Source organism: Hibiscus syriacus, unplaced genomic scaffold (assembly GCF_006381635.1).
Source record: "Hibiscus syriacus cultivar Baekdansim isolate YM2019G1 unplaced genomic scaffold, ASM638163v2 tig00110004_pilon, whole genome shotgun sequence".
NCBI classification, from domain to species: domain Eukaryota; kingdom Viridiplantae; phylum Streptophyta; class Magnoliopsida; order Malvales; family Malvaceae; genus Hibiscus; species Hibiscus syriacus.
Genome location: NW_024062557.1, coordinates 767,162 through 793,873, shown reverse-complemented (window position 1 = coordinate 793,873; position 26,712 = coordinate 767,162). Strand labels below are relative to the sequence as shown.

General features: G+C 33.4%; 1 protein-coding gene across 1 annotated transcript; it reads right to left on the bottom strand.

Moving 5' to 3' along the window:
- Positions 1–3,372: 3,372 nt before the first annotated feature.
- On the bottom strand, positions 3,373–12,082 carry LOC120212175 (reactive Intermediate Deaminase A, chloroplastic-like). The gene is made up of 7 exons (XM_039210581.1): positions 12,029–12,082; positions 4,975–5,043; positions 4,350–4,463; positions 4,123–4,167; positions 3,964–4,037; positions 3,813–3,862; positions 3,373–3,446 (listed from the first exon to the last, which is right to left on the bottom strand). The coding sequence occupies exons 1-7, from the start codon at positions 12,080–12,082 to the stop codon at positions 3,373–3,375; spliced, it is 480 nt and encodes a 159-aa protein (XP_039066512.1).
- Positions 12,083–26,712: the final 14,630 nt, after the last annotated feature.

Sequence of the window (26,712 nt, the reverse complement as noted above, 5' to 3'; positions counted from 1 at the left end):
TTATTCTTGAACTCTTCCAAAAACAACGACCACATCACTTGATCCCTAGGCGCTCTCATTGTCACATTAGTCCACCATATACGTGCTTGTCCTCATAGCAATGAGACTACTCCATCTAATTTCTCCATTTCAGAACAATGGAGACCATTAAGCATAATATTTACGTCATTTAGCCAAAGATCTGTAGAAACGGTACATTCCTCAACTTCTCCCTTAAACTCAGGTGCTCCTAAACTTTTTAGCTTCTTAGCCACATTCATCTTAGGAGCTGGGGGAGAAAATGGTTGGAAAAGCATCAGAATCGCGTCCAACATCCTGAAAAATATTCATGATCTTGCACAGACAATCCCTGAGGTGCCTGTTCTTCACCTTGCCTGGCAGAGGTAGGTGAATTTCTACATCCCTCATTTATTCCATCTTCCACTTCACTTCGGGAGCCCTCGTAGTCCGACATTTATTAAGATATAATCACTAACTATATTAGCAAGGATAACATACTAATTACCCAATCAGATCAGAGTTTTTTTACATTTCGTTGGCATGCACACTTTTTAGAACATAAATTACTTCATTTCAAACTTAAAATCAATTAAACTATAGCTTTGATACCAATAAATGTAACACCCCCAACCCATACCTGACCTGGATACGAATCTGAGATGTCACATTGACTTTTCAAAACTTTGACTCTTTCTGTTTAAAATTTAAACTTTTTATTTTATTTTAGTGGTGAAACCATCATACAAAAGTTAATATCAAAAATCCTTATTTCACAATGAAAATAAATACTTAATATATTTGCATAAACTTTAAATAATATAGTTACAAAATAGATCAAAGCATTTGTGATTTAAACATTTATGATACATGCCAACAAAATTTCAAAATAACAAGAAACACCTGCAGTTCAAATCGTTCTGATCTGATCGTCTTAAAAGTGTATGATGTCTTTTCCTAGCTTTACTCTTCGGATCTCTTTGAACCTACGTGTAAAAACACACACGCTAAGTCGTTGACTTATTGAGGCATAAATGAGCATAAAAACGATAAAGCATTTATTTAAACATTTTCAAGAAACATTGTATATGGAAACCGATATACATTTCATAAACATACTTTAAGGTTGTGAACTATAATTGCAGTTAAATCTACCGCGTAGAATTTGTACTGAAGTGCCACATAGATTTGTCCAGATGGACCGCGTAGAATTGTCCCGAATGACCACATAGAATTGTTCCGAATGACTATGTAGAACCCTCGACTCTTGGTATGTCAACTATACCTCTAATTATCATAACTTATACTTTGGGCTTTAACCATATAATTATTTCGCATTACATTATTCAAAATATCTTTTATTCACATAGAACACATTCATAAAGAACATTTTCACGAAGAACATATTCCCGTATAACATATTCACATACTAATAAAATCAAAATAGTACTTCAGAAATATAATTTATATAAAACATTATAAAGATATTGCATAAAATAAATAAAAAAAATTTCGATCGAAAACCTTCGAGGTTGGCTTATCGCAAGTTGTCCTCATGTTTAATATAAAATAAATAAGTTTCACTCACATTTGCCTCACTTAAGTCCTAAATGAAATCCTTTTAACTTTTGTTCAATCTCTTTACTACGTCGATTCGTTCGATACACTTTTGATCCAAATCTACACATCAACTTGTCCAAGATAAATATCGAATCTCAATTTACAGCTAACCAAATGACATTTACATTAACGAAATGAAAACCTAATTTAAAATTTCAGACTGAATAATATCGGTACTCTACACACAGTACCGATACCTACTTCAGTATCGATATCGTTATGACATTCTGGAATTTCATCTTCAATTACAATATTGATACCTTACTCTTGGTATCGATACCTCCACATTAGTATCGATACTACATTCAGTATCAATATTGTTCATCTGATTCATACAATTTCCTTCAATTTAACCTTATAGTATCGATACTATTCTTCCAGTACTGATACCCTTACCCAGAATTCACTTGTTTTAATTCAAATTTTACCCAGAATTTACTTAAATCTTTTACTAATAACTCCATTCATAACTTCAAACTCATTAACACATATCCTAACCAACTTACATCAATTAAATTCCCTTTGACATCTAAAATTCTCCATAGAATACTTAAAACTAAAATCATACCCATTCTTCAAACATGTTTCCAAATCCTTTCTAATACTTCAAATACCTTATTCAAACCTTTGGCAAGTAATTATACCTTTAACATTCAAAAACTACTCAATTGTTATCAACTCCTTAAAAACTCATTTTACCAAATTCACCATTAATTCATCAATCTCATAGTTTCTAATCATTCTTAAGCTTTTCTTAAGCTTCTATGCCAACCAAAGATTCAAAACCAATCCAAAAATTCAAGAAACAACTAACTTTAAAAATAACTTACCTTGGCAATGGAGTCACGATATAAAGGAATGAAAAGATGAAGATAACACTCTAGATTTTTATTTTCTTTTTTCCCTAATTCCTCACATGCTTAAATACCTTAAAAAAGAATTTTAAATTCATTTCCTGTTGAAAGACTATTATGCCCTTCCACTCTTCAATCTTTGATAAAATGTCCTAGATAAAAGTTTCCAAACACTACTAGAAAAACCCCCTTTAATGACGCTCATAGCGCGTCATCTATGGGTGAAGATGACACACAAATGCGCGTCATTGAAGCCACCGACATAAATCTCAGATGACATGCAATTGTGTGTCATAAATCTATGACGCGCATTTATGACACATATATATGACGCTCATGTATGACTTACAATGCATGTCATTGAAGCACGCGTCGTTAAAAAAGATGACACACATTCGTGTGACGTGATTGTATTTCGTAAATTATATATATATTGTAGATTGACAAATAATCAAACTAAATCACATTTAATGCCTCATAATACTAAATATATATATCATATTATATATAATCAATCCATTTGCATACAATATATTCACATTAAGTTATCAAAAATATTGTAATCATATATCGATACAAAAATATTGTAATCAAGTTCTACTAATGGGGAGTCTTGTGAAAAATCAAAAGTAGCATGGTATTCCAACATATCATCAGTTTCACCATTTTCTTCATACTTGTACATCTTATGTGGTGTGAAGCTGACAACAGAAAAATTCACACCTTGTCTACCTAGTAAAAAGAACACAACTTGGAAGATTCATTGCATACTATTAAGTCTGTTAACTAGTTAAGATTCTGCAGAACTTTGATAAGTTAGAGAACTACTAAGTTCAATATAATTCTCCCAAGTTTCAATTCATACCTTCTGCATATCTGATCCAATAGAGTGCGGCAATGATCAAACAGTAGCCAGATACCATATCCAAGCTTCCAGTGCTTCTACAACTTGTATTTCAGAAGATGCAAAGAAGGCTGAAATGGTATAATTACGTCAGAAGGAACAATATTAGATTTCCCCTCTTTACATCAGATTAAAGGTAAATAACCATTTAAGTATTTTGCCCAATTTAATTTTACATTGGGTCAGATTAAATGTTTATACTATTACGTCAGATTAATGTGTGCCCTAAAACAAGCCGTTTCACTGTAAAACCCAATGTATACCATATGAGAATTCAAGGGATAAGCCTATTGCACTTTATTAACTCATTCAAATACCAAGTTATATTGATGAACTAGTTTCATTTATAAATTTTGTATATGAATACAAGGTTTAAGATAAACTGGCGAAACCATATAATTTTGAACGAAAAAACGGATTTCAACTTTTGTACTCACATTTTGCATAGATCTCAATTTCTTTTTTGAAGTCTTTCAAGTCAGCTAGCCTGCACAAAGGAAACACAAGAACCAAATAAGATCTTATTGATTTTTTATTATCAAACCTTCTCAACATATAACAAACAAAAAATGGAAGCGAAAATCGTACATAATTGTTTTCTTAACCACCAAGGAATAGTCAGCACCACCATCTTTCAATATTTCACCAATATTTTTTAGTACCTATATAATCTAAAAGAAAATTCAGTCACTAGGATGCATTCAGTTATAAAATTATGAAAAATTAGTTCACATAAAAGTAAGATACATGCTCGGTTTGATCTTCTACAGTGTCTGAGATGAACTTTCCAGTCTAGAATAGAAAACAAATGATAAGCACAATGCATATATAACCGAAACCTAGGATCTATCTCACCTGAACTCTTCATTTTCCCTAAAATATACATATTCGGCACATTTACTACGAGTCCAAGTAAAATAGGCTAGGAATACAAGCTTAACATATGAAGAACATTTAATGAACATGCCACAAACCTCTGGAATAAGACCGAGAACACCAGAGACAAATAGAAGATTATTGGCCTTGATGGCCTGAGAATACGGTCCCAATACTGTAGGAGCTTTTTCAGCCACCACAGCCTCGTGAATCCTTACAATAAAAAATATAATCACAATCCTTAGGATCATCTAATAAACTCATAATGCCCGACTGTTTAATTTTTCCTAACACAAACATTCTCATATCCACACTCACATTTGGTCCAACGAAACAACCCTTTAAGAAGGACACGCCCATTTGTATATATTCAAATCATAGCATTAGCAAACCCTTAGCAATCCTCATAGGCTATTGTTCAAAGGCTTCCAAACACAATAAAATAAAATTTCAACGAAATCAAATATAAATCCCCAAATTTCTCTTACAAAAACGACTAACTGACACACTATCAATTAACCACTATAAACCCAAGGCCAGATGTTTCACAAGTCACAACCCTGTTATTTTCCCTTCACGTTCACTTGATTGAAACCAACACTTTTTACGACTCGATTAAAACTAAAATGCAAAACCAAACGAATTAACCCATTTTCAAAAGCAGTCCATCAAATCAAAATCAAACAGTAAAAAGAAACCCATTATTTTACTGATGTCTTTTTTGTTACTAGGAGAAGTGAAAATGATTAAGCAAGCAAAAGGAGAGTCGTTTCTTGAGGAGGCTCGCCATAACTGGAGAAATAAATATGAAACACTTCAGAATTTGAATATCCTTTATCTAACGGAATAACTTGCTAAAAGTTAAGAAACCATCAAGTGTTAAAATATATTATTGAAAACATTTTGATATTTCGATATAACAAATTAAATTAAATGAATTTTAAGATTTTCCAAAAGATTTTCCGAGTATATTCGATATAATTATTCGAATATCAAAATATTTCTCCAAATCTTTCAAATGTCATTTTTAATCCTTACTCAAGTGTAAAATTAAGTTTTAATCTTAAAATAATTTCAAAACAATTTTACAAAGTATTTCGAACCATTTCAAAGCCAAAAATTCCAGATTGCTCAGAGGAACCGATTCTCCCCCAAGAGGGTACCGATTCCCCCTGAATGGTTTGGCTCTGAGAAAAATAGAATGCTCGGAGGGAATCGATTCCCCCTATTTAACGGTCAAAATATTTGAATTTTACACTTAGGGAACCGATTTCCCATGATGGGGCACCGATTCCCCCCACGCTCCAAGCTGTTTTATTAATTGATTTTACACTAAAACGGCTCCATTGACTCCACTAATCATCCCCAACATTTAGAATCAATTGAAGGATTATTTAAACATGCTTAGAAGCCATTGATCAACAACAATAAAATACAAGAAACAAGAATCAAGAGAGAATAAAGAGAAAGCATCAAACCTCAAGTTTGAGCATTTCAAGCCTATTTTTCATTCAATATTCATTTTGCTTTCAAGAACACTACTTGTACTCAATTGTTTTCATTTTTGAGTGTTCTTTTCTTTGTTCTAGAATTGTGCAAACAATCTACATTGTGAGGATTTCATTGTAAGTTTGCAAATTTGTAATCTTCTCTTTGAGAAAGAGTGTTCTCAAGAATTGGGTATATTCTTGAGGGAGTTGTAAGGTTATCTCTTTGGCCTCTAAAGAAAGAAAAAATTAGTGAATTTGTTGGAAAATCATTAGTGTGGATAGCTAAGGTAGTGGACGTAGACTTTGGTTTAGAAAGTCGAACCACTCTAAATCACTGTGCAAATCTTTTCAATTTTCTGCAAAAGCTTCCATCAAAATTTTTATTGCCAATTTACCCCCCTCTTGGCCAATTCCATCGATCGATTAACTCAATAATTGGTACTAGAGACTCACTCATTTGAAGGTTTAATTGTCTCTTGATTCGATTTGGAAGAGTTACATCGATTTTCAAAGTCATCAATGGTCGACACTTCAAACTCCGACTTTGGTCTCGATTCATTTCCGTTAACAAGCCTCCTTTCTTTAATGGAGCTAATTATGCTTATTGGAAGAATAGGATGATGTATTTCATTCAAGCAAGTGACATGGCAACATGAAATATCATAGAAGATGGATACATCAAACCCTCCACTCACCCGAGGTTATGGAGTGAATGAGAGACAAGAATGTTCCAGCTCAACTCCAAAGCTATCCATATTATCTTTTGTGCTCTTGGACTGGATGAATACGAGAGAGTTTCATCTTGCACAACTGGCAAGGAGATATGGGACAAATTATAAGTCACTCATGAAGGCACAAACGAGGTAAAAGAATCTAAAATTAGTCTTCTAACTCATAGCTATGAAAATTTTAGGATAAAATGGATGAAGATGTCAAAGCTATGACGGATAGATTCTCCACGATTTTCAATAGCCTCAAATCATATGGAGAAAACATTCCAAATGACAAGCTTATAAGGAAGTTAGTTTATTCTCTTCCAAAAGCTTGGCAATCAAAGAAGACGGCGATCATCGAGGCTAAGAATTTGAAATCCTTAACCCTCGATGAACTTATTGGCTCTCTCCTGACGCATGAAATGATGCTTAAAGAAGAGGAAGATCTTGAAAGAAAAGACGAGTCAAAGAAGGAGACAGAGAAAAAGAAGAACGCGGGAGTTTCTCTCAAATCAATAAAAGATGATGAAGATTCCGATGAAGATGACGATGACAAGGAAATTGTTTGTCAAACGGTTCAGAAAAATGATGAGGCCTAACTGAGGAAGAAAATTCAAACGAAATGAAGGCTTCAAAAATGAACCAAAAGAGAATGACTCGATCATTTGCTATGAATGCAAAAAACTGGGGCATGTCAAATATGATTGCCCACAATTGAAGAAGAATGGTCAATCAAAGATTAAGCACAAGGCTCACGTGGCTACATGGAGTGATGAAGAAGGTTCCGATGAAGAGGAACAAGAAGTAGCAAACTTGTGCTTGATGGAATTCGAGGAAGATTCTAAGGTAACCTCTAACTCATTTGATTTAGATGATTTATCTTATGATGAGTTATTAGATGAATATAATAGGTTGGCTTCGGATTATGAGAAGTTGTTTTTAAAATATGAAAATGATATTTCAAAATTGAAAAATGAAAAGAATCTCATATCCAAGACCAACAATGATCTTGAAAGTAAAATCAGTGATTTGCAAATCAAACTAGAAGAGTTTGAAAAGAAAATTTTGGATTTGCAAAATTTACTTTCAAAGGTCAATGATGATCATCAAAAGAAAATTGATGATATTAAAACTTCTTTTGATAGAGTTGGTACAAAACGTTTTGAAAAATGAGAAAATTCAAAAACCAACTTTGTTAGAAAAAGTTTTAAAAACTACAATCATAGAGGTCCCCGAAGAACCCCTAATGGAAAAATCGTTAGAAGTATATGGGTTCCTAAAGAACTCATTACTACTAAAGATAAGGATATCCTACACAAATAGATACCTAAGGGGACTAGGATTTTGGAAACTAATGAATATGGACCCAAAAAAATTTGGGTACCAAAAATCAAAAATTAATCTATGTTTGTAGGAAAAGGAGCATTGCTACAAGGCACGAGAAACAAATTCAAACTCATGGTACCTTGATAGTGGATGCTTAAGATACATGACCAGAGACAAAAGTCGGTTCATAGAGCTTAACGTCAAAAATGGAGGAGAAGTGACTTTTGGTGATAATTCAAAATGTCACATTGAAGGTGTAGGTACAATAGGTAATACATCTTCCATACAAATTAAAAACGTTTTATATGTGAATGGATTAAAGCATAATCTCTTGAGTATTAGTCAATTATGTGATAAGGGATTCAATGTCATGTTTGAAACTAATGGTTGTAAAGTCATTGACATTGTATCTAATCGGATTATGCTTATTGGTCATAGAATAGGAAACATTTACATGTTGCATTTAGACTCTATAGAAATGACTAATTTATACCTAGTTCTAAGGATGAGCATGATAGTTGGTTATGGCATAGGAGACTAGGACATGCTAGTATGAGTGTTTTGCAACGGTTAATTCAAGAAGATTTGGTTCGAGGGCTACCTAAACTAAAATTTGAAATGATAAAATCTGTGATGCTTATGCAAGGGAAACAAAAGCGAATTTCTTTTAAATCCATTAATGACGTATCCACTAGTAGAGTATTACAATTGATTCATTTAGATCTTTTTGGGCCATCTAGAACTACTAGCTTGGGTAAAAAAATAATATGCATTTATTTTGGTAGATGACTATTCTAGATATACTTGGGTTCTATTCTTAAATACTAAAGATGAAGCATTAGAAAAATTCATCACGTTTTCAAAAGTAGTCCAAAATGAAAAAGGTTACTCTATAACTAGTGTTAGGAGTGATCATGGAAATGAATTTGAAAATCTTGGATTTACTGAATTTTGTAATTCTAATTGTATTAGCCATAATTTTTCAGCACCTAGAACCCCTCAACAAAATGGAGTTGTTGAGAGGCAAAATTGAACTTTAGAAGAAATGGCTAGAACCATGCTTTGTGAAAACAATTTGCCAAAATATTTTTAGGTGGAAGCCACAAATACCGCTTGTTATGTTATTAATCGAGTAATGATTAGGCCTATTTTGAAGAAAACTCCATATGAGCTTTTCAAAAATAAAAAGCCTAACATTAGCTATTTTTATCCTTTTGGATGTAAATGTTTTGTTTTAAACAACGGTAAAGACAATCTTGGCAAATTTGATGCTAAAAGTGATGAAGGAGTTTTTCTGGGTTATTCCTTAAATTCTAAAGCTTATCGAGTATTTAATAAAAGAACTTTAGTTGTAGAAAAATCTATACATGTTGTTTTCTATGATAATCTCCTTCCGAGGAAGGATTCATGTGTGAATGATGATGTAGGGATTATAAATATAATGATGATGGACATGATGTTGGAGAACAATCATCAAAGGAAGAAACAAAACATGAGGAAACTCATGATCCTCTCGAGAATCCAAGCATTGAAGAAAGGGAAGTATCTTATCCAAGAGAGTACAACTATGTCAAGGATGGTGAAATTATAGGTGATCCATCCAAAGGGGTAACAACTCGATCTTCTCTTATAAATATTTGTAATTATGCTGCATTTATCTCATGCATAGAGCCTAAGAATATTAAAGAAGCATTAAATAATGAACATTGGATTATGGCTATGCAAGAAGAGTTAAATCAAGTTGAGAGAAGTAAAGTATAGACATTAGTTGAAAGGCCTAGTAGTAAATCTACTGTAGGTACTAGATTGATATTTAGGAATAAGCTTGATGAAAATGGTAATATAGTGAGAAACAAGGCTAGACTTGTTGCTCAAGGTTATACTCAAGAAGAATGCATAGACTATGATGAAACATACGCTCCCGTAGCTAGGATGGAAGCAATTAGAATGTTATTAGCATTTGCATGTTTTCATGAATTTAAATTATATAAAATGGATGTTAAAAGTGCATTTTTAAATGGTTTTATAAAAGAAGAAGTGTATGTGGAACAACCTCCTGGTTTTGAATATTTAAAATTTCCAAATCATGTTCTTAAATTGACAAAAACACTTTATGGTTTAAAACAAGCCCTAGAGCTTGATATGAAAGATTGTCAAATTTTTTAATTGAAAAAGGTTTTTCCAAAGGGAAGATTGACACTACATTGTTTTACAACATAAAGGTAAATATTTATTAGTAGTTCAAATTTATGTTGATGATATAATATTTGGTTCTACTAATGATGTTCTTAGTGAATTCGAGATAAGCATGATGGGGAAGCTCTCATTTTTCTTGGGACTCCAAATCAAGCAAAGAAAAGATGGCATCTTCATCAATCAAGCTAACTACGTCAAAGATATGCTCAAGAAGTTTGGACTGGAAAATGGGAAACCTCAAGACACTCCAATGAGCTCATCAACAAAGCTTGACATAGATGAAGGAGGTAAATGTGTGGATGTTAAATTATATAGGTCAATGATTGGCTCTTTGCTTTATCTAACTGCAAATAGACTGGACATTATGTTTAGTGTTTGCTTATGTGCTAGATTTCAATCATGCCCTAAGGAATCACATTTACTAGATGCTACGAGAATCTTTAGATACCTTAAGGACACTCCTAGATTAAGACTTTGATATCCTAGAGACTCTAGTTTTAGCTTGCATGCCTTTTTTGATGTGGATTATGGAGGATGCAAATTAGATAGGAAAAGCACCTCCGGTACTTGCCAGTTCCTTGGAAATATACTGATTTCTTGGTTTTCAAAGAAACAAAATCGTGTTGCATTATCTACCACTGAAGCAAAATACATTTCAGTTGGTAGTTGTTGTGCACAAGTTTTATGGATGAAACAACAACTTTTGGATTATGGAATTGACGTATGTATCATTCCTATCAAGTGTGACAATACTAGTGCTATTTGTCTCACTAAAAATCCCATCCAACACTCTAGAACTAAGCATATTGAAATAAGACATCACTTCATTAGAGACCATGTCGCTAAAGAAGATGTAGTTCTAGAATTTGTTGATACTTTGCATCAATTAGCGGATATCTTTACAAAGCCTTTAGACAAGGAACGCTTTTGGACAGTTAGGAGAGAATTAGGTTTAACTGACCTATCTTCACTAAGTGTTTAAAATAATTTTAGCACTTTTAAGAATAAATGAAAAATGCTTGTAATATTTTTTTATTGTATTCTTTGCTTTTAGTTAGGGAGAGTTTATGATTCTTGGTGAAAATTAACTTTATGTTCAAATGTAGTTTAAGGTTTAATTTGATTGATTGAACATGATTAATTTTCAATATATGAGTTGCCAATACCACTAGAGAAAATTAATTTAGCATTTTGAGTGCTTAAATTCAGATTTTAGCATTTTTGGTGCAGAGGGAATCGATACCTCCCTTGAAGGGGATCCGATTCCCCCTTTGAAGGGGAACCGATTCCCCCCCCCCCCACAGAGGAATCGATACCCCCTGGGGGTACTGGTTATATCGCGCAGAACACCCTATTTTTGCCTCAAACTCTCTTCTCTTCTTCTTCACGCCGTTCTCCTCTCTACTCTCACCCTATCTTCATATTTCATCAAAAACACCATTTTTAATAGGAATTACTTCAAATATCAACTCCTAAACCTGTTGAAATCATCAAATTTGTGCAAACTTCATCCAATCTCACTCAAATCCGAAATTCTTCAAGGTATTTTTTTTAAACTTCTATTTTATCATCTTTGAACATATGACTAGTTTTAATTAGTTCTAGGTTGAACTTTAGATCGGGCATTGATTGTTTAGAGTTTAGAAACTAGATTTTACAACTAATTTCATCACAAACACAAGAATTTTTTAAAATTTTGAAAATTTTTGAAATTAAAAAAATTTTTGTTTTGATTTAATTATGTTGTTATTATGAAAACTATATGTATATTGATTTTCAAAACCTTATTTTTCAATAGTTTTCAAAAACTTTGCCCATTAGGATTGGTTTAGAGAACCTTGTGATATTGAGGACTCAATTGAGTTTTGGGATTGATTATATTGCATACATGTGCTTTAAAATTGCAGGTTATTCTTTCTATTTCGATTACCTTAAATCATGTCTCACAAACATTCTAGACCTTCTTCTAGTCGTTCTAGCCAACCTCCAAACTTACATCCAAATACTCCACCTATCCAACAAATTCCTATTCCTAATCATGATGATCCAAACATGACTATTCGCAATTCTTGCTTTAATGAACCCGGTCGTAGATAAAATCTCCATTTTAGGTTTTGTCAATACTTTGAGTCCTAAAAAATCTAGGAAGAACGCATCCCATCTCTTCAAGCCATGTTAGACATCAATTTTTGACATCTTCCTACTCTTCCAGAGTGGAAATTTGACAAACTTTTTGAGCTTGAACCAATAGTCTACCATCAACTCGTTCGTATCTTCTACTCTAATGCCGTTTGCATTCAAAACCGGGAGAAAACCTTTACCATAGGAATTCAATCCTATCTTCTAGGACGATTTTCATCTTGACCCGGAATACATAGCCAAATCATTAGGATTAGATAATGACGGGTTAGACAATGAAAAACTGACGGTAGGATCTCAGTATATACGTAGGGATAGTGCGAATGTGTTAGATCTTCACGACCGTTTTCTTCATCTCATGATCTCTTGGTGGTTTTGACCATCCGGAGGTCGTTACTCTACTCTTCGAGCCATGGATTTATTTTGGCTACATTGTGTCCAAAATAATCTTAAAATCAACCTTCCACAGATTATCTTTGTTCAACTTGTCGAAACCGTAAATCTTGTTCCTAATAAGAAATTATGTTCATCTTTAGTTTACGGTTGTATTCTTAGTAATATGTTTAAAACGGTTGGGCTTAGGTTACGTCTTGATGCTTCCTTCCCTCTCAAAAACCAAATCAACCTCTTCTCTTTAACTAAATCAGGATGGAAGTTCAATGAAGAGACTGGTATTTGGGTTCGTACTAATGAACAACCTCCAGAAGCCGACGACTCCGACGATGAGCAAGAACAGCACAAGGAACAAGCACAACCAGAGGAACAAGTACAATAAGAAGATCGAATGCCTCCATACTTCCGATAATTTATGGAGAACATTGATTTGAGGATTGCATCCATCGATTTAAATCTGACTACTACCACCGAAACGATGAATCGTCATTTTGACAGTTTGGATGAAAGGGTCGATGCACTTTCACATGATGTGACCAACATTTGGTCACATTTATCTACTCCTGATGCGCCGATGGACGATTAGACCTTGTTTCTTGCTTAGCTTTATTGGATCAAAACTTCAAACTTATTGTTTTTCAACATTTTGAATGACTTTGGATTATTTTTACTTTAATTGTTGGATGTTTGAATTTGGTTGATGGATTATGGATGTTTGAACTTATATTTCTATATATTTGGTTTGGTTAAATTTATTCATTATTGTATCATTTACATTATGTTAGATATATGACCAATTTTGCCATGTCACATTGTTTATGAATATTGATTATGAAACTAATGGCTAACCTTTCTCTTGATTATGATCTTAGCAGCTTAAGCTATATTGATAATCAATTGGGTAAATGATTTCAAAAACTTGTTTAAGATCTTTTACAAGTCTTTTTGATTTAACTAAAAGGGGGAGAAATGTTAAAGTGTTTTTGAAGGGGAGAAGTGTTAGAGTAAGGGGGAGTAATTTCAAAAGTGTTAGACTAAGGAGGAGTAATTTCAAAACTTGATTTCAAAATCTTAAAATTACTAAAATGTTTTGTTATATAAAAAAGGGGGAGATTGTTGAAAACATTTTGATATTTCGATATAACAAATTAAGTTAAATGAATTTTAAGATTTTCCAAAAGATTTTTCGAGTATATTCGATATAATTATTCGAATATCAAATATTACTCCAAATCTTTCAAATGTAATTTTTAATCCTTACTCAAGTGTAAAATTAAGTTTTAATCTTAAAATAATTTCAAAACAATTTTACAAAGTATTTCAAACCATTTCAAAGCCAAAAATTCCAGATTGCTCAGAGGGAACCGATTCCCCCCAAGAGGGTACCGATTCCCCCGTGAATGGTTTGACTTCAAGAAAAACAGAATGCTCGGAGGGAACCGATTCCTCCCCCCCCCCCAGGGGGTACCGATTCCCCCCTGTTTAACGGTCGAAATATTTGAATTTTACACTTAGGGAACCGATTCCCCTCATGGTCCAAGCTGTTTTATTAATTGATTTCACACTAAATGGCTCCATTGACTCCACTAATCATCCCCAATGTTCAGAATCAATTGAAGGAGTATTTAAACAAGCTTAGAATCCATTGATCAACAACAATAAAATACAAGAAACAAGAATCAAGAGAGAATCAAAGAGAAAGCATCAAATCTCAAGTTTGAGCATTTCAAGCCTATTTTTCATTCAATATTCATTTTTCTTTCAAGAACACTACTTGTACTCAATTATATTCATTTTTAAGTGTTCTTTTCTTTTTTCTAGAATTGTGCAAACAATATACATTGTGAGGATTTCCTTGTAAGTTTGCAAATTTGTAATCTTCTCTTTGAGAAAGAGTGTTCTCAAGAATTGAGGTATATTCTCTGCCAGAGGACGTGCCTCCATGTTTGTTGTTTAAATTCAGTGTGATGGAAGTTTCAGGGATTAAGATGATAAAAATTGTATTGAGAAGGCAAAGTATATCCTAAAGAACGGTGGAGCTCTAGAGAAGTTGACAATACGAACATCACCAGACATTTGTGAAGCAGAAAGATTGAAGATATCACAAGTGTTGTTGGGCTCTCCCACTCCACTATTGCTGCATGTATCTATGCAGAAAATACTGCCATGTATCCACGACCACCATTGCTGTAAGAAACTGTCTAACTATAACAAAGGTAGATGACTGCTGCGCAGAAGCCCCATCATTGCACCTGCAACCTTACTTTTTATTCTTGTGTGCGGAGATATATGTGTACTTACCTACTTATTTTACATTTATTGTTCATTTTATCGATGTGCCTACTAAAAAATATGATGTTATTTTTTCAGGAGACTGCATTAATCCTTGGAACGATTTGTTGTTTCCCAACAACCCATGTTGGGGCTGATATTCTTGGTTGAAAATCTGATTCGATTGTTACATGACGAAACCGGGTCAGTAACCATCGATTGTTGTTGTTGAGGTCTAAACGAGAACTATGAAGAAACCATCGACGAATGATGTTGCAGGTCAGACATTATAATGAAATATCTGATTTTGCAGATATGATATCATCAGTTATTTTTCTTGAGTTTTCGAGATCCAAGTCACAAAATATCCTTTAAACCGTGTATCCGCTGACCTAATACCAATTTCTTATATATATATATATATTTATTTTTATTGAATTTTTATTTCTAATTCTTAAATTATTTAACCATGAAATTCTAAATTCCTAATTTCTCAAATTATTAAACCATGACATTCTAATTATTAATTTCTTAAATTATTTCATCCTAACAATTTAAAATTATTTCTTTTAGTCTCAAAATATTTTAAATTTGTATTTCTTTACTATTATTTGTAATAAATTTATCTTTTAATTATATAATTGAACATTTTAAATTTTATAAATGGATTATGTACTATAGACCTTCAAATTTTAAATTTTAGACCTTTTACGTAAATATTTTTTTTTAAAAAAGGTAATATAATTTAAAGAAAAATATGAAATGAATACTCGTGACTCAAAATGTGAGTACTTGGTTTTTATGTGTGCCCGTTCTTAACAGGTCGAGACATGGGTCGATATTTTGATACCCAAAAATTTTAGATATCCAGTATTTCAAATATCCAAAAATACTGATACTCAATTTTAAACACCCTTAATCCTAGGTGTTATTCCCCCCAAGATCATTTCTCCGTCAATTTGTTTTCTCTTCAGGTTATTAAACTAAAACTAAAATAATAATTAGATGATGAAACATGTCATTATCCGATTGAAGAATTATTGTGTCACTATTTGACTGGAGAACTAAATTATTGATTTAAATTAAAATTATGACTAAATTAATTGTAGTGTAAATAAAGAGGACCAGATCTATAAAATATAATTTGTTAACTACCATGTTAGCTTAATTGTTGTCGGCAAGTGGTTTGATTGGAAAACTTTAATAGTTTGTGGTATGGTTTACAAAATAAAAATGTTGGTGGTCAAAATAAAAGAGACAATAACTAAGTTATCGTATGTAGTTTTCCCATAAAAGAATGATCAATTCGACACAGCTACCTTAAGGGTGTAATACCCCAAACATCGGGTCAGTGACTAAAGAGTAAGGATTTAAAATTTAGTGGTTTAATTTTGATAAATTGAAATGTTCAAGGATTTATTTCATTACAAGAAAATATAACTTTAATGACACACGAACAATGACACACTAATTTATGACTTGCAAAATATGTGTGTCATAAAAAAAATGTCATGTTTCTTAAAATCTGAATGATTTAGACTTACAATAATGTGTGTCATATTTAATAGTCATAATCCAAAAAAATTACAAAAACACGGAGTACACTTTTTAATTGTGTGTCATCTCTAAAAGTCGTCTTTTAATTTCCCACTAATTTTCATTTTCCCGCTTCTTCCCCCCTCGATAATTTTCATTTTCCCGCTTCCCTCGATAATTAGTTCACGCCTAATGTTTCCACTCCTTTCATTATCTCCTTTTCTCTCCTGCTTTTCATCCGATTCATCCTAGCTCTGCCACCCATTTTCGCCTCCGATGAACTCAACGATCCATCTTCCACCGCTCCACCGCTCCCTCCGCCTCGTCTTCACAATGATCCCACACTCTTGTTCGCTAATGCCGGTACGATTTATTTTCTTTGGTTTTCTATTTAGTTTGCATTTACAACTTTAAACAGACGAATCGACCCTCTTCTTCTTCTTCTTGTTTGTTTTGTAAATTTCCTCTTTGTTTTGGTTATATATTGTTATCCGAATATTTGTTTTGTTGATCTGCGTACAAATTAAGAAGTATCATTTCGCAACTTTTAACTCTCATCTCTGTGATACCGGACTTCTTTTTGATGGTACTATCAAAATTCACTAAACTTGGTTAAAATATCTTGATTCAATTTTCTTTAATGGTGACTGGATAGGTATGAACCAGTACAAGCTTATTTTCTTGGGGACCGTGGATCTGAACATTGCTATGAGGAAGCTCACCAGGGCGTGCAACACTAAAAAATGTATTCGAGCGGGCGGAAAGCATAATGATCTTGATTATGTAGGAAAAGACACATATCACCATACCTTATTTGAAAGTTAGGGAACTGTCTTTTGGGGACTATTTCAAGAAAGAGGCAATTAAGTGGGATTAGGAACTCCTCACCAAGGTATATATTTTATGTATTTTTTGTTATTGTCATTGCAAAACATAAATAGTTATGAATGTGTGTTTGTCATCTTGGATAATATTCTGTTTGTATATCTAATTTGTTAATGATTGATCAGTTTGGGTTGGAATGTGGGTGTTTGTTTGTATTGTGATATGTTGATTCCCCCCCCCAATTTTCAACTGTTTGTGAAACTGTAGGTTTATGGCCTGCCTACAGATCATATTTATGCCACTTACTTTGGTGGTGATGAAAAAGTGGTATTCCTCTTGATAATGAAGCTAGAGATTTATGGCTTAAGTTTCTGCCCTGGACGTGTATTGCCATTGGTTGCAAAGTAAGTTTCCCTCGAGTCTCTTTTCCCTTAATGTTTGTGTATGTGTGTGTGTGACGTGTGGCCATGATAAGTCTTAAATTTTCTAAATTTTCTGCACATTGAGGGTATATTGAGAATCTTTACATTATTCAATTTATTCTTCTTTTCCAATAAACCAAACTATTCTTGGTGCCTTGTATACTTCAAAACTTATCCTAAATTTATTATGGATTTCATACCCTTATTCTTCATGCAAGACTTCAACAACAATAAGGTTTTCCACTGCTACATGCATTACTCTTATACAATTTAATAGGGAAAGTGATGCTCTCTAAAACCTCTTCTAGCAAAGCATGTTGACACTGGAATGGGGTTTAAGATATGACTTTGGTACAGAACAAGATGAGCAATTATGATACAAATGTGTTCTTTCCTATTTTGATGTTATCCAACATGTTAGATATTGAAGCCCCTATATATTTTTTCGTTTTTCTTTCATTTTTAATCAATATCATGATTAAATATGTATGCGAGTTTCTGAATTTGTATTCACTGATGTCGCCTTTAATGGTTGATACTACTACTAGTTCATGTAATGGTCTGACCTTCATACAATTGTCCTCTGGCAGAGTTCCTCATAGCAATGTTCAGATCCACGGTCCCCAAGAAAATAAGCTTGTACTGGTTCATACCTATCCAGTCACCATTAAAGAAAATTGAATCAAGATATTTTTAACCCAAGTTTAGTGAATTTTGACAGTACCATCAAAAGAAGTCCGGTATCACAGAGATGAGAGTTAAAAGTTGCGAAATGATACTTCCGGATAACAAATATATAACCAAAACAAATAGGAAATTTACAAACAAACAGAAGAAAGAAGAAGAGGGTCGATTCGTCTGTTTAAGTTGTAAATGCAACTAAATAGAAAACCAAGAAATAAATCGTACCGGCATTAGCAAACAAGAGTGTGGGATCATTGTGAAGACGAGGCGGAGGGAGAGACGGTGGAGCGGTGGAAGAGACGGAGATGTTGAGTCATCGGAGGCGAAATGGGTGGCAGAGGCTAGGGATTCAAACTCGGACCTAACAAGAAGAAGAGAATCGGGATGAAAAGCAGGAGAGAAAAGGAGATAATGAAAGGAGTGGAAAACAAGGAGATAATGAAAGGAGTGGAAAACATTAGGCGTGAACTAATTATCGAGGGGGGAAGAAGCGGGAAAATGAAATTATGTGGGAAATTAAAAGACGACTTTTAGAGATGACAACAATTAAAAGTGTACTCCGTGTTTTTGCAATTTTTTGGATTATGACTATTAAATATGACACACATTATTGTAAGTCATAAATCATTCAGATTTTAAGAAACATGACATTTTTTATGACACACATATTTGCAAGTCATAAATTAGTGTGTGTCATGTTGTGTGTCATTAAAGTTATATTTTCTTGTAATGAAATAAATCCTTGAACATTTCAATTTATCAAAATTAACCACTAAATTTTAAATCCTACTCTTTAGTCACTGACCCGATGTTTTAGGGTATTACACCCTTAAGGTAGCTGTGTCGAATTTGATCATTCTTTATGGGAAAACTATACCTACGGTAACTTAGTATTGTCCTCTTTATTTTGACCACCAACATTTTTATTTGTAACCATACCATAACTATTAAAGTTTCCAATCAAACCACTTGCCGACAACAATTAAGCTAACATGGTAGTTAACAAATTATATTTATAGATCTGGTCTCTTTATTTACACATACAATTAATTTAGTCATAATTTTAATTTAAATCAATAATTTAGTTCTCCAGTCAAATAGTGACACAATAATTCTTCAATCGGATAATGACATGTTTCATCATCTAATTATTATTTTAGTTTTAGTTTAATAACCTGAAGAGAAAACAAATGACGGAGAAATGATCTTGGGGGAATAACACCTAGGATTAAGGGTGTTTAAAATGAGTATCAGTATTTTGGATATTTGAAATACTGGATATCTAAAATTTTTGGGTATCAAATATCGACCCATGTCTCGACCTGTTAAGAACGGGCACCCATAAAACCAAGTACTCACATTTTGAGTCACGAGTATTCATTTCATATTTTTCTTTAAATTATATACCTTTTTTAAAAAAAATATTTACATAAAAGGTCTAAAATTTAAAATTTGAAGGTCTATAGTACATAATCCATTATAAAATTTAAATGTTCATTATATAATTAAAAGATAAAATTTATTACAAAAATAGTAAAGAAATACAAATTTAAAATATTTTGAGACTAAAAGAAATAATTTTAAATTGTTAGGATGAAATAATTTAAGAATTAATAATTTAGAATGTCATGGTTTAATAATTTGAGAAATTAGGAATTTAGAATTTCATGGTTAAATAATTTAAGAATTAGAAATAAAAATTCAATAAAAAATAAATATATATATATATATATATATATATATATATAATATATATATATAAGAAATTGGTATTAGGTCAGCGGATACACGGTTAAAGGATATTTTGTGACTTGGATCTCGAAAACTCAAGAAAAATAACTGATATATCATATCTGCAAATCAGATATTGTCATTATAATGTCTGACCTGCAACATCATTCGTCGATGGTTTCTTCATAGTTCTCGTTTAGACCTCAACAACAACAATCGATGGTTACTGACCAGGTTTCGTCATGTAACAATCGAATCAGATTTTCAACCAAGAATATCAGCCCCAACATGGGTTGTGGGAAACAACAAATCGTTCCAAGGATTAATGCAGTCTCCTGAAAAAAACATCATTTTTAGTAGGCACATCGATAAAATGAACAATAAATGTAAAATAAGTAGGTAAGTACACATATATCTCCGCACACAAGAATAAAAAGTAAGGTTGCAGGTGCAATGATGGGGCTTCTGCGCAGCAGTCATCTACCTTTGTTATAGTTAGACAGTTTCTTACAGCAATGGTGGTCGTGGATACATGGCAGTATTTTCTGCATAGATACATGCAGCAATAGTGGAGTGGGAGAGCCCAACAACACTTGTGATATCTTCAATCTTTCTGCTTCACAAATGTCTGGTGATGTTCGTATTGTCAACTTCTCTAGAGCTCCACCGTTCTTTAGGATATACTTTGCCTTCTCAATACAATTTTTATCATCTTAATCCCTGAAACTTCCATCACACTGAATTTAAACAACAAACATGGAGGCACGTCCTCTGGCAGAGAATAAGGACATGTTCCCTGTAAAAACTGCCACTGCATCAGCTTGAAGAATGTCATATGGGTCTATATCAATATCTGCTTCCACAAGGGATTGCATGTTCTCTAGTGATAACCTTGTTCCATTAGGGTCGGAGCATTTAAAGTAGGCTCGATCTGGGGTATCAATCATAATTTTATAACTGTAAAAACGAGACGTGTCTATAGTCAATCTCTTTGAGCAAATTATGTGAAAGATAGAATCTTAAGCAACAGTCCCGTATGACCATATCTTCAAGACTAATGCAGCCGGGTAAGAGACTTTTAAATGAATCATCATTCGAAAAGAATTTTTTTTTAGAGATGAAGAGTCTTTAGATTCGGGAGATGGACACTCTTTAGAACACCCAAAACAAGAGAACGAATGTTCAGTTTCAAAGTTACCAATGTCCTGCAAGTAAACACAACATATGAAATTGTAGTAGACTCGTCATGCCAGATGCTTAAATCAAGATGTTTAACACCACGCCCAGCTGCAGCAGATATCCACCGGTAAACATGGTTAGAATCAATCTTTATCTCGCTTTGAGGCGGAATTATCGGTAGTTCCCATATTGTGGAAAAACAACAGTTTGTTGACAAAGGATATAAAGCAATCAAGGTCAACGGCGTAACTTTTATGTTCCTCGTACACTAGAAGAAAGAAGAATACACGTGAATTACTTTTTATTTTAATTGCGAAGTTTCGATTGTCTAGAAATCAAATAGATCCATAACATAAGAGATTAAACGTACTCAATTTTAAATCGGTTACTAACTTACTTTGTATATAAGTTATTTCTTTCCTCAAAAAAAAAAACAATGTCTACTGTAGCATAGTGTAGTAGAGAGAGATTATCCTCTCCCTTCTCTAGAGGTCGCCTCTTTGGTTCTCTCCCGGTCTCATCCATGATTCTTCATGGAATTCAAGTCTATGAGTCCCCAGTGGACATCAAAACGGTCATGGTCAAACGGTGGTGTTAAAGTCTTAGGTCCCGATCGAGAGTCTTCTCCGGGTTCACTTTGTCCTTCACCCATTGTTGGAAGTGAAGACGGTTCAAGTAATGTATGTTATTGTGTGTTACTTATTCGATTTATGTATTGTGCAGGGTCTCCTTATGGAGCGAAGGTGCCGTAACTGGTTAGAGAGAGGTGAACTTGTCAAAGGGAGCTTCCATTGGATGCTTCAATCAGTTAGATGTTATAGGAAAAGGAGGGTGGAAATTATGAGAAGAAAGAGATTTGGATTCTATACGTGTAACAAGATCAAAAAATGGTTGGAAGAAATCACTCTACTCGTCAAAAGAGGGTTGTTGTAACAGGAATGTTAAACGGCCGAGGGGAAAAGAAGATTTCGGGCCGTAAAAGTGTTGAGGTTGTTTGAACGAGGGAAGGGGTAAGAAGAAAGGCTCACGAGTTCAAGAAAAGATCATGCAAATCAAACTGTACCATTAAAGAAGTTGAAGAAAGGTAGCATAGTAGTGCTGCTGATTTGTTCCCTTTTAGGATTAAAATAGATGAGCTGGCTAAAGTTAAAAGAGGGATGGATGGGACAAAGTATAGGATTGTCTCAGAAAGGCGGGTTAATATACGACTATACGGTGTTACCGGATATATTAAAAATATTAATAAATTCGGTTTAGCGCTACCGGAAATGTTGAATAATAATGTAGTAGGTCTAAGTCATGAAGAAATATTAAAAAGTGTGCAACTGGTAAACTTAACTTGTTGGTTCGTGTCGATTCAAATTAAAATATGTCGATTCAAAACGATATAACAGGTAAAATTATGACAAATCGGTATTGAATGATAAACCGGAAAGCGCTATCGGATACATTTAAAGTGTCATATTTTAATATAGGATCGACAATTCGTGAATTTAAAAGAGAAGCTTTTAAATCCTATAAGTGTCGATACTTTTAAAAAATGTATCGATCCAAACGATATATTAGGTAAAATATGATAAAACCGGTATCAAAATAATAAAACCCTTAAAACGTTACCGGATATATGAAAGTGTCGATACTTTATATAAGGATCGACACTTTGGTGAATTTAAAAGAGAATCATTTTTAGCGTCTATAATGTGTCGATACTTTAAAAAATATATCGATCCACAACGATAACAGGTAAAAATATGATAAAACATGTATCAAAATGATAAACCGGTAAAATGATATCAGATATATTAAAAGTGTCGATACTTTCGTAAGTACGTGTAATAAATTATCGACACTTTCAAAGAAATAGGTAATTATCCTTTCGAAAGTATCGACACCTGACATAAAAGTATCGACACTTTTGTATTTGTATCGATTAAATATAATACATATCCGATGAAAATATAAAGGTCATAGCTAAATATCCTCTGAAATAGATAAAACGGACGAGTTTTTGAATCGAAGCGTAATTGTTGCTGCATTTCAGAAGGCGTTTCTAAAGCGAATTTGTTTTGTTTGTTGCTGCAGTCGAATCGAAAAGTATGTTGTCGAAACCCTAATTTTTATTATTACAGTAATCGCGATAGGGTTTTTATGTGTTGTTTGGGGTTTTAGAGTAAAGATTCATTTGGAACCGATTGCAGGTAGAAAGTGATATTCAAGGAAAAATATAAATGTCGATACTTTTATTAATATTATAGGTAAAAATGATATTATAGGTTGTATAATGTGCCGACACATTTTGGTGTGGCCATTCAAATTCTTTTGAAGAAAACCGTTTTACCACAAGAGTAGTTATCTATATTTGTATATTGAATAAAGTGTATGTAACAAAATAATTTGATTTGCGTAAACTGATATATGAAGGAAAAATGGAGTCAATGGGTTGGAAAATTGTTGGTGGAGCAGATGACTTTGAAATTGAGGCCGAGACTCGAAAGCAACCAAATGGTGGATATATGTACTTCTAGTAAGTATCAATGTATTTTTGTTATTATTGTTGAAATGGTAATTGGATTAAAGTATCGATAAACTTTAAATGATTACAAATTTAAAATGTTGACAGTATGGCCGAATGCAAAAGGATGAAGGAAGATGGCACATAGAGCGGTTCGGTATGTAAAATGAAATTGACATTGAGTAGTATTTAGTGTTAATGTATTGATTAAGAAACGTTTATGTTTAATATTAGGTGACAAAAGATGTGAGGTCCAATGGAATTCAATGAGTGATGCTGAAATGAACCTTACATCACACACGTCAAGGAATGATAGTAAGAATACAAGAACGGAGGAATCCCATGAAAATAAGATATTATTAAACTTGTAAATACGTTGATACAAAATATATAAGAACTATAACATATAATGTTAAAAAATGTAGGAAGTGTCGACAAGATGCATCATTAAAAGGGTGAATTCATTAATTAAACACCTTAAGGAGAAGGGTCAGTTGAATGTGCTGGGAGAAATAGGTTTTGGATCGTTGGTAGGAGTAAGGGATCGACCTATTCGGAGGGAATTGTGTCGATCCTTGATGGCGCAATTTGATGTCAGACAATGTATGCTAAGTATGGTGATTTTTCATTTCCTCTCGGGATCCCATTTGCTGCAGCCGTATTGGGGGTAGAAAATGAAGGCAAAAGTGTTGTAAAGTCTGTAGAGTAAGTACTGGAAAGCACTTGCCTCCAAATATGCGTTTGAAGCAGAGGTACATATGCTGAAATTGAAGAGGAAATAAAAAGTGGATCTTACGTTGGGATGAGCTGAAGGCCAGAGTTCTATTATACCTTGTCGGTATCTTTCTTTGTCCAACGGTAATACGTCAACGAACAAGGACATATGAGCTCATTTGCGATGAAGGCTTGAAGGGTGAATTCAATTGGGCTGAATATATCCATTCGAGATTGATTGAATCAATAATCACCTTAAAAAGGGCAGCCATAGATACCTCAAAGGGTGCATAGCAATCTTAGAGGTAATGAGTTGAAGAACTTTTTGTGTTTTTATATAAAATAAATTTTATTATAAAGTAGGTTTGCACTGTTCGATTTTTGGTCGGGCTGTGAGGCAGTGTCGGCTTATGAATGAACCGGAGTGGCACGCATCCGTGCATGGGGGAAGGAAGAGGTGGTTAGTGATAGTGAAGTTGAAGTTGGATAGAGCGAAGAAGCAAGAAAGGGTAATAAATGTAATTAATAATATTAAGAATATAATCAATGTCTTAATATTGTAATTTAATTTTGAAGGTTATTGGCAAGGATGTAGAGGAGGCAGAGGAGAAGAAAGGAGAGATGGTTGTATTGGGGGATGACGGTGAGTGGGACAAAGGTGAGGGAAAACATAGTAACTTCGACATTTTGATGTCTGAATTGGCTGATATCAAAAAAATCCAATTTGATATCATGCAAAGACAATCAAGAGTCGAAGAGAAACTTGATAAAGTCGAAGAGAAACTTGAGAGAGTCGAAGATACATTTGAGAGGCATAAGGGGTAGTGGAAGGAAAATAGATGGAGTGGTGAAAGAAGTAGAGGTGTTGAGGGGTGAAGTGGTGAAAGAAGTTGGGGTGTTAAGAGGTGATATTAAGATGGTGACGGGTGAAAATTTTGAGGAGTGGTGAAGGAGGTTGTGGAATTGAGGAGTGAACTTACGGGGTGAAGGGGTGGTTGATAAATACTTGGATGAAGGAGATCAATTGAAGGGTAAATAAAAGAGATGAGAGCTATGTAGGAAAAAATACGATGAACTGAAAAAATATGAAGAAGAAAAGAGGGAGGAGGAAGAAGAAGAGATGGAAGAAATGAGGAGGAAGGAAGTCGATGTCCTTTACACCGGAGAGTGTTATAACAGCAGATTTGGATTCGGAATGTCCTGCACCCCAGAAGAAGAAGCAGAAGGTAAGTTGAATAAAAGAAAACTTAATTTGATTTATTAGTTGTTGTGAAAAAATTTGTATGCAAAATTGTAGGTTGAAAAAGCGGATATTCCAAGCGGAATTGATGACATCGAAGCTGCAATTTGTGATTATTTATGGAATAGTGAGTTAGAATCGGAGTAAGTGAATATATTGCTTTGTGAGTTATATTTAAATATTTCATGATAACATATTAATCCTAATGATTCATACAGATATTCTGTAATCTCAATGGAAATCAATTCGCTGTGTATACGACGTTGCAACGTTGAAGCCTACGGAATGGGTTGCGGTGTGGTAAGTAGAAAGTAGAAAATGTTAAAACTTATTGAATATATTCTGATTGTGTAATTAATTTTGTTAGGTTATTGATTTGCTCGCCTGGACAGTATGCTACGATTCTTAGAAGTCACTCCGGAGGATTGGCTACCTTCCATACCACTTAGGTGGTTAAATTAATAAATGGAGATAAGTAGTGTTATAGACGGTAAATTAATAATGTTTGTTGTATAATTACAGCAGCAGGCGTTGGATGCCAACAGCAAGAAAGTGTTGAGAGTATTGCTACCTTCTGGGGTCCCATACTGAATAACTATGTGAAATTCACCGACTGTGAGAAGGTAAGACACCATACCAATTGCAAATGATGTTTTCGGATATAGAATGTTGAATTTTGTCAAATTGGGTGTGAAATTTGTTGCAGATCATGATCACAATAAACTACCATAATTCATATTGGTATATGTTGTGTTGGATATGGTAGATCGTGTTACAAATATGATAGTATGTTTACAACTGAAGCAGCTAAACAGAGAGTGAAGGATGCTAAGAGATTGGTATGTATGTATGAAATGACATTATGTAAATTATAATGCATAATTTTTTTGGATCATAACTTCTTCTATTTTTATGCAGATTAAAATTAGATTCTTATAATAAGAAATGCATTTGGGTTGAATCCTGTGGATCTCTAGGAAAGTATCCCTAGAAAAATTTCAAATTTGTGGAGCATAAGAAGAATAAGCAATTGAATGGGTATGAGATGTTATCACAAATAGAAAGCTTAATTTATGCAGTATTCATCATA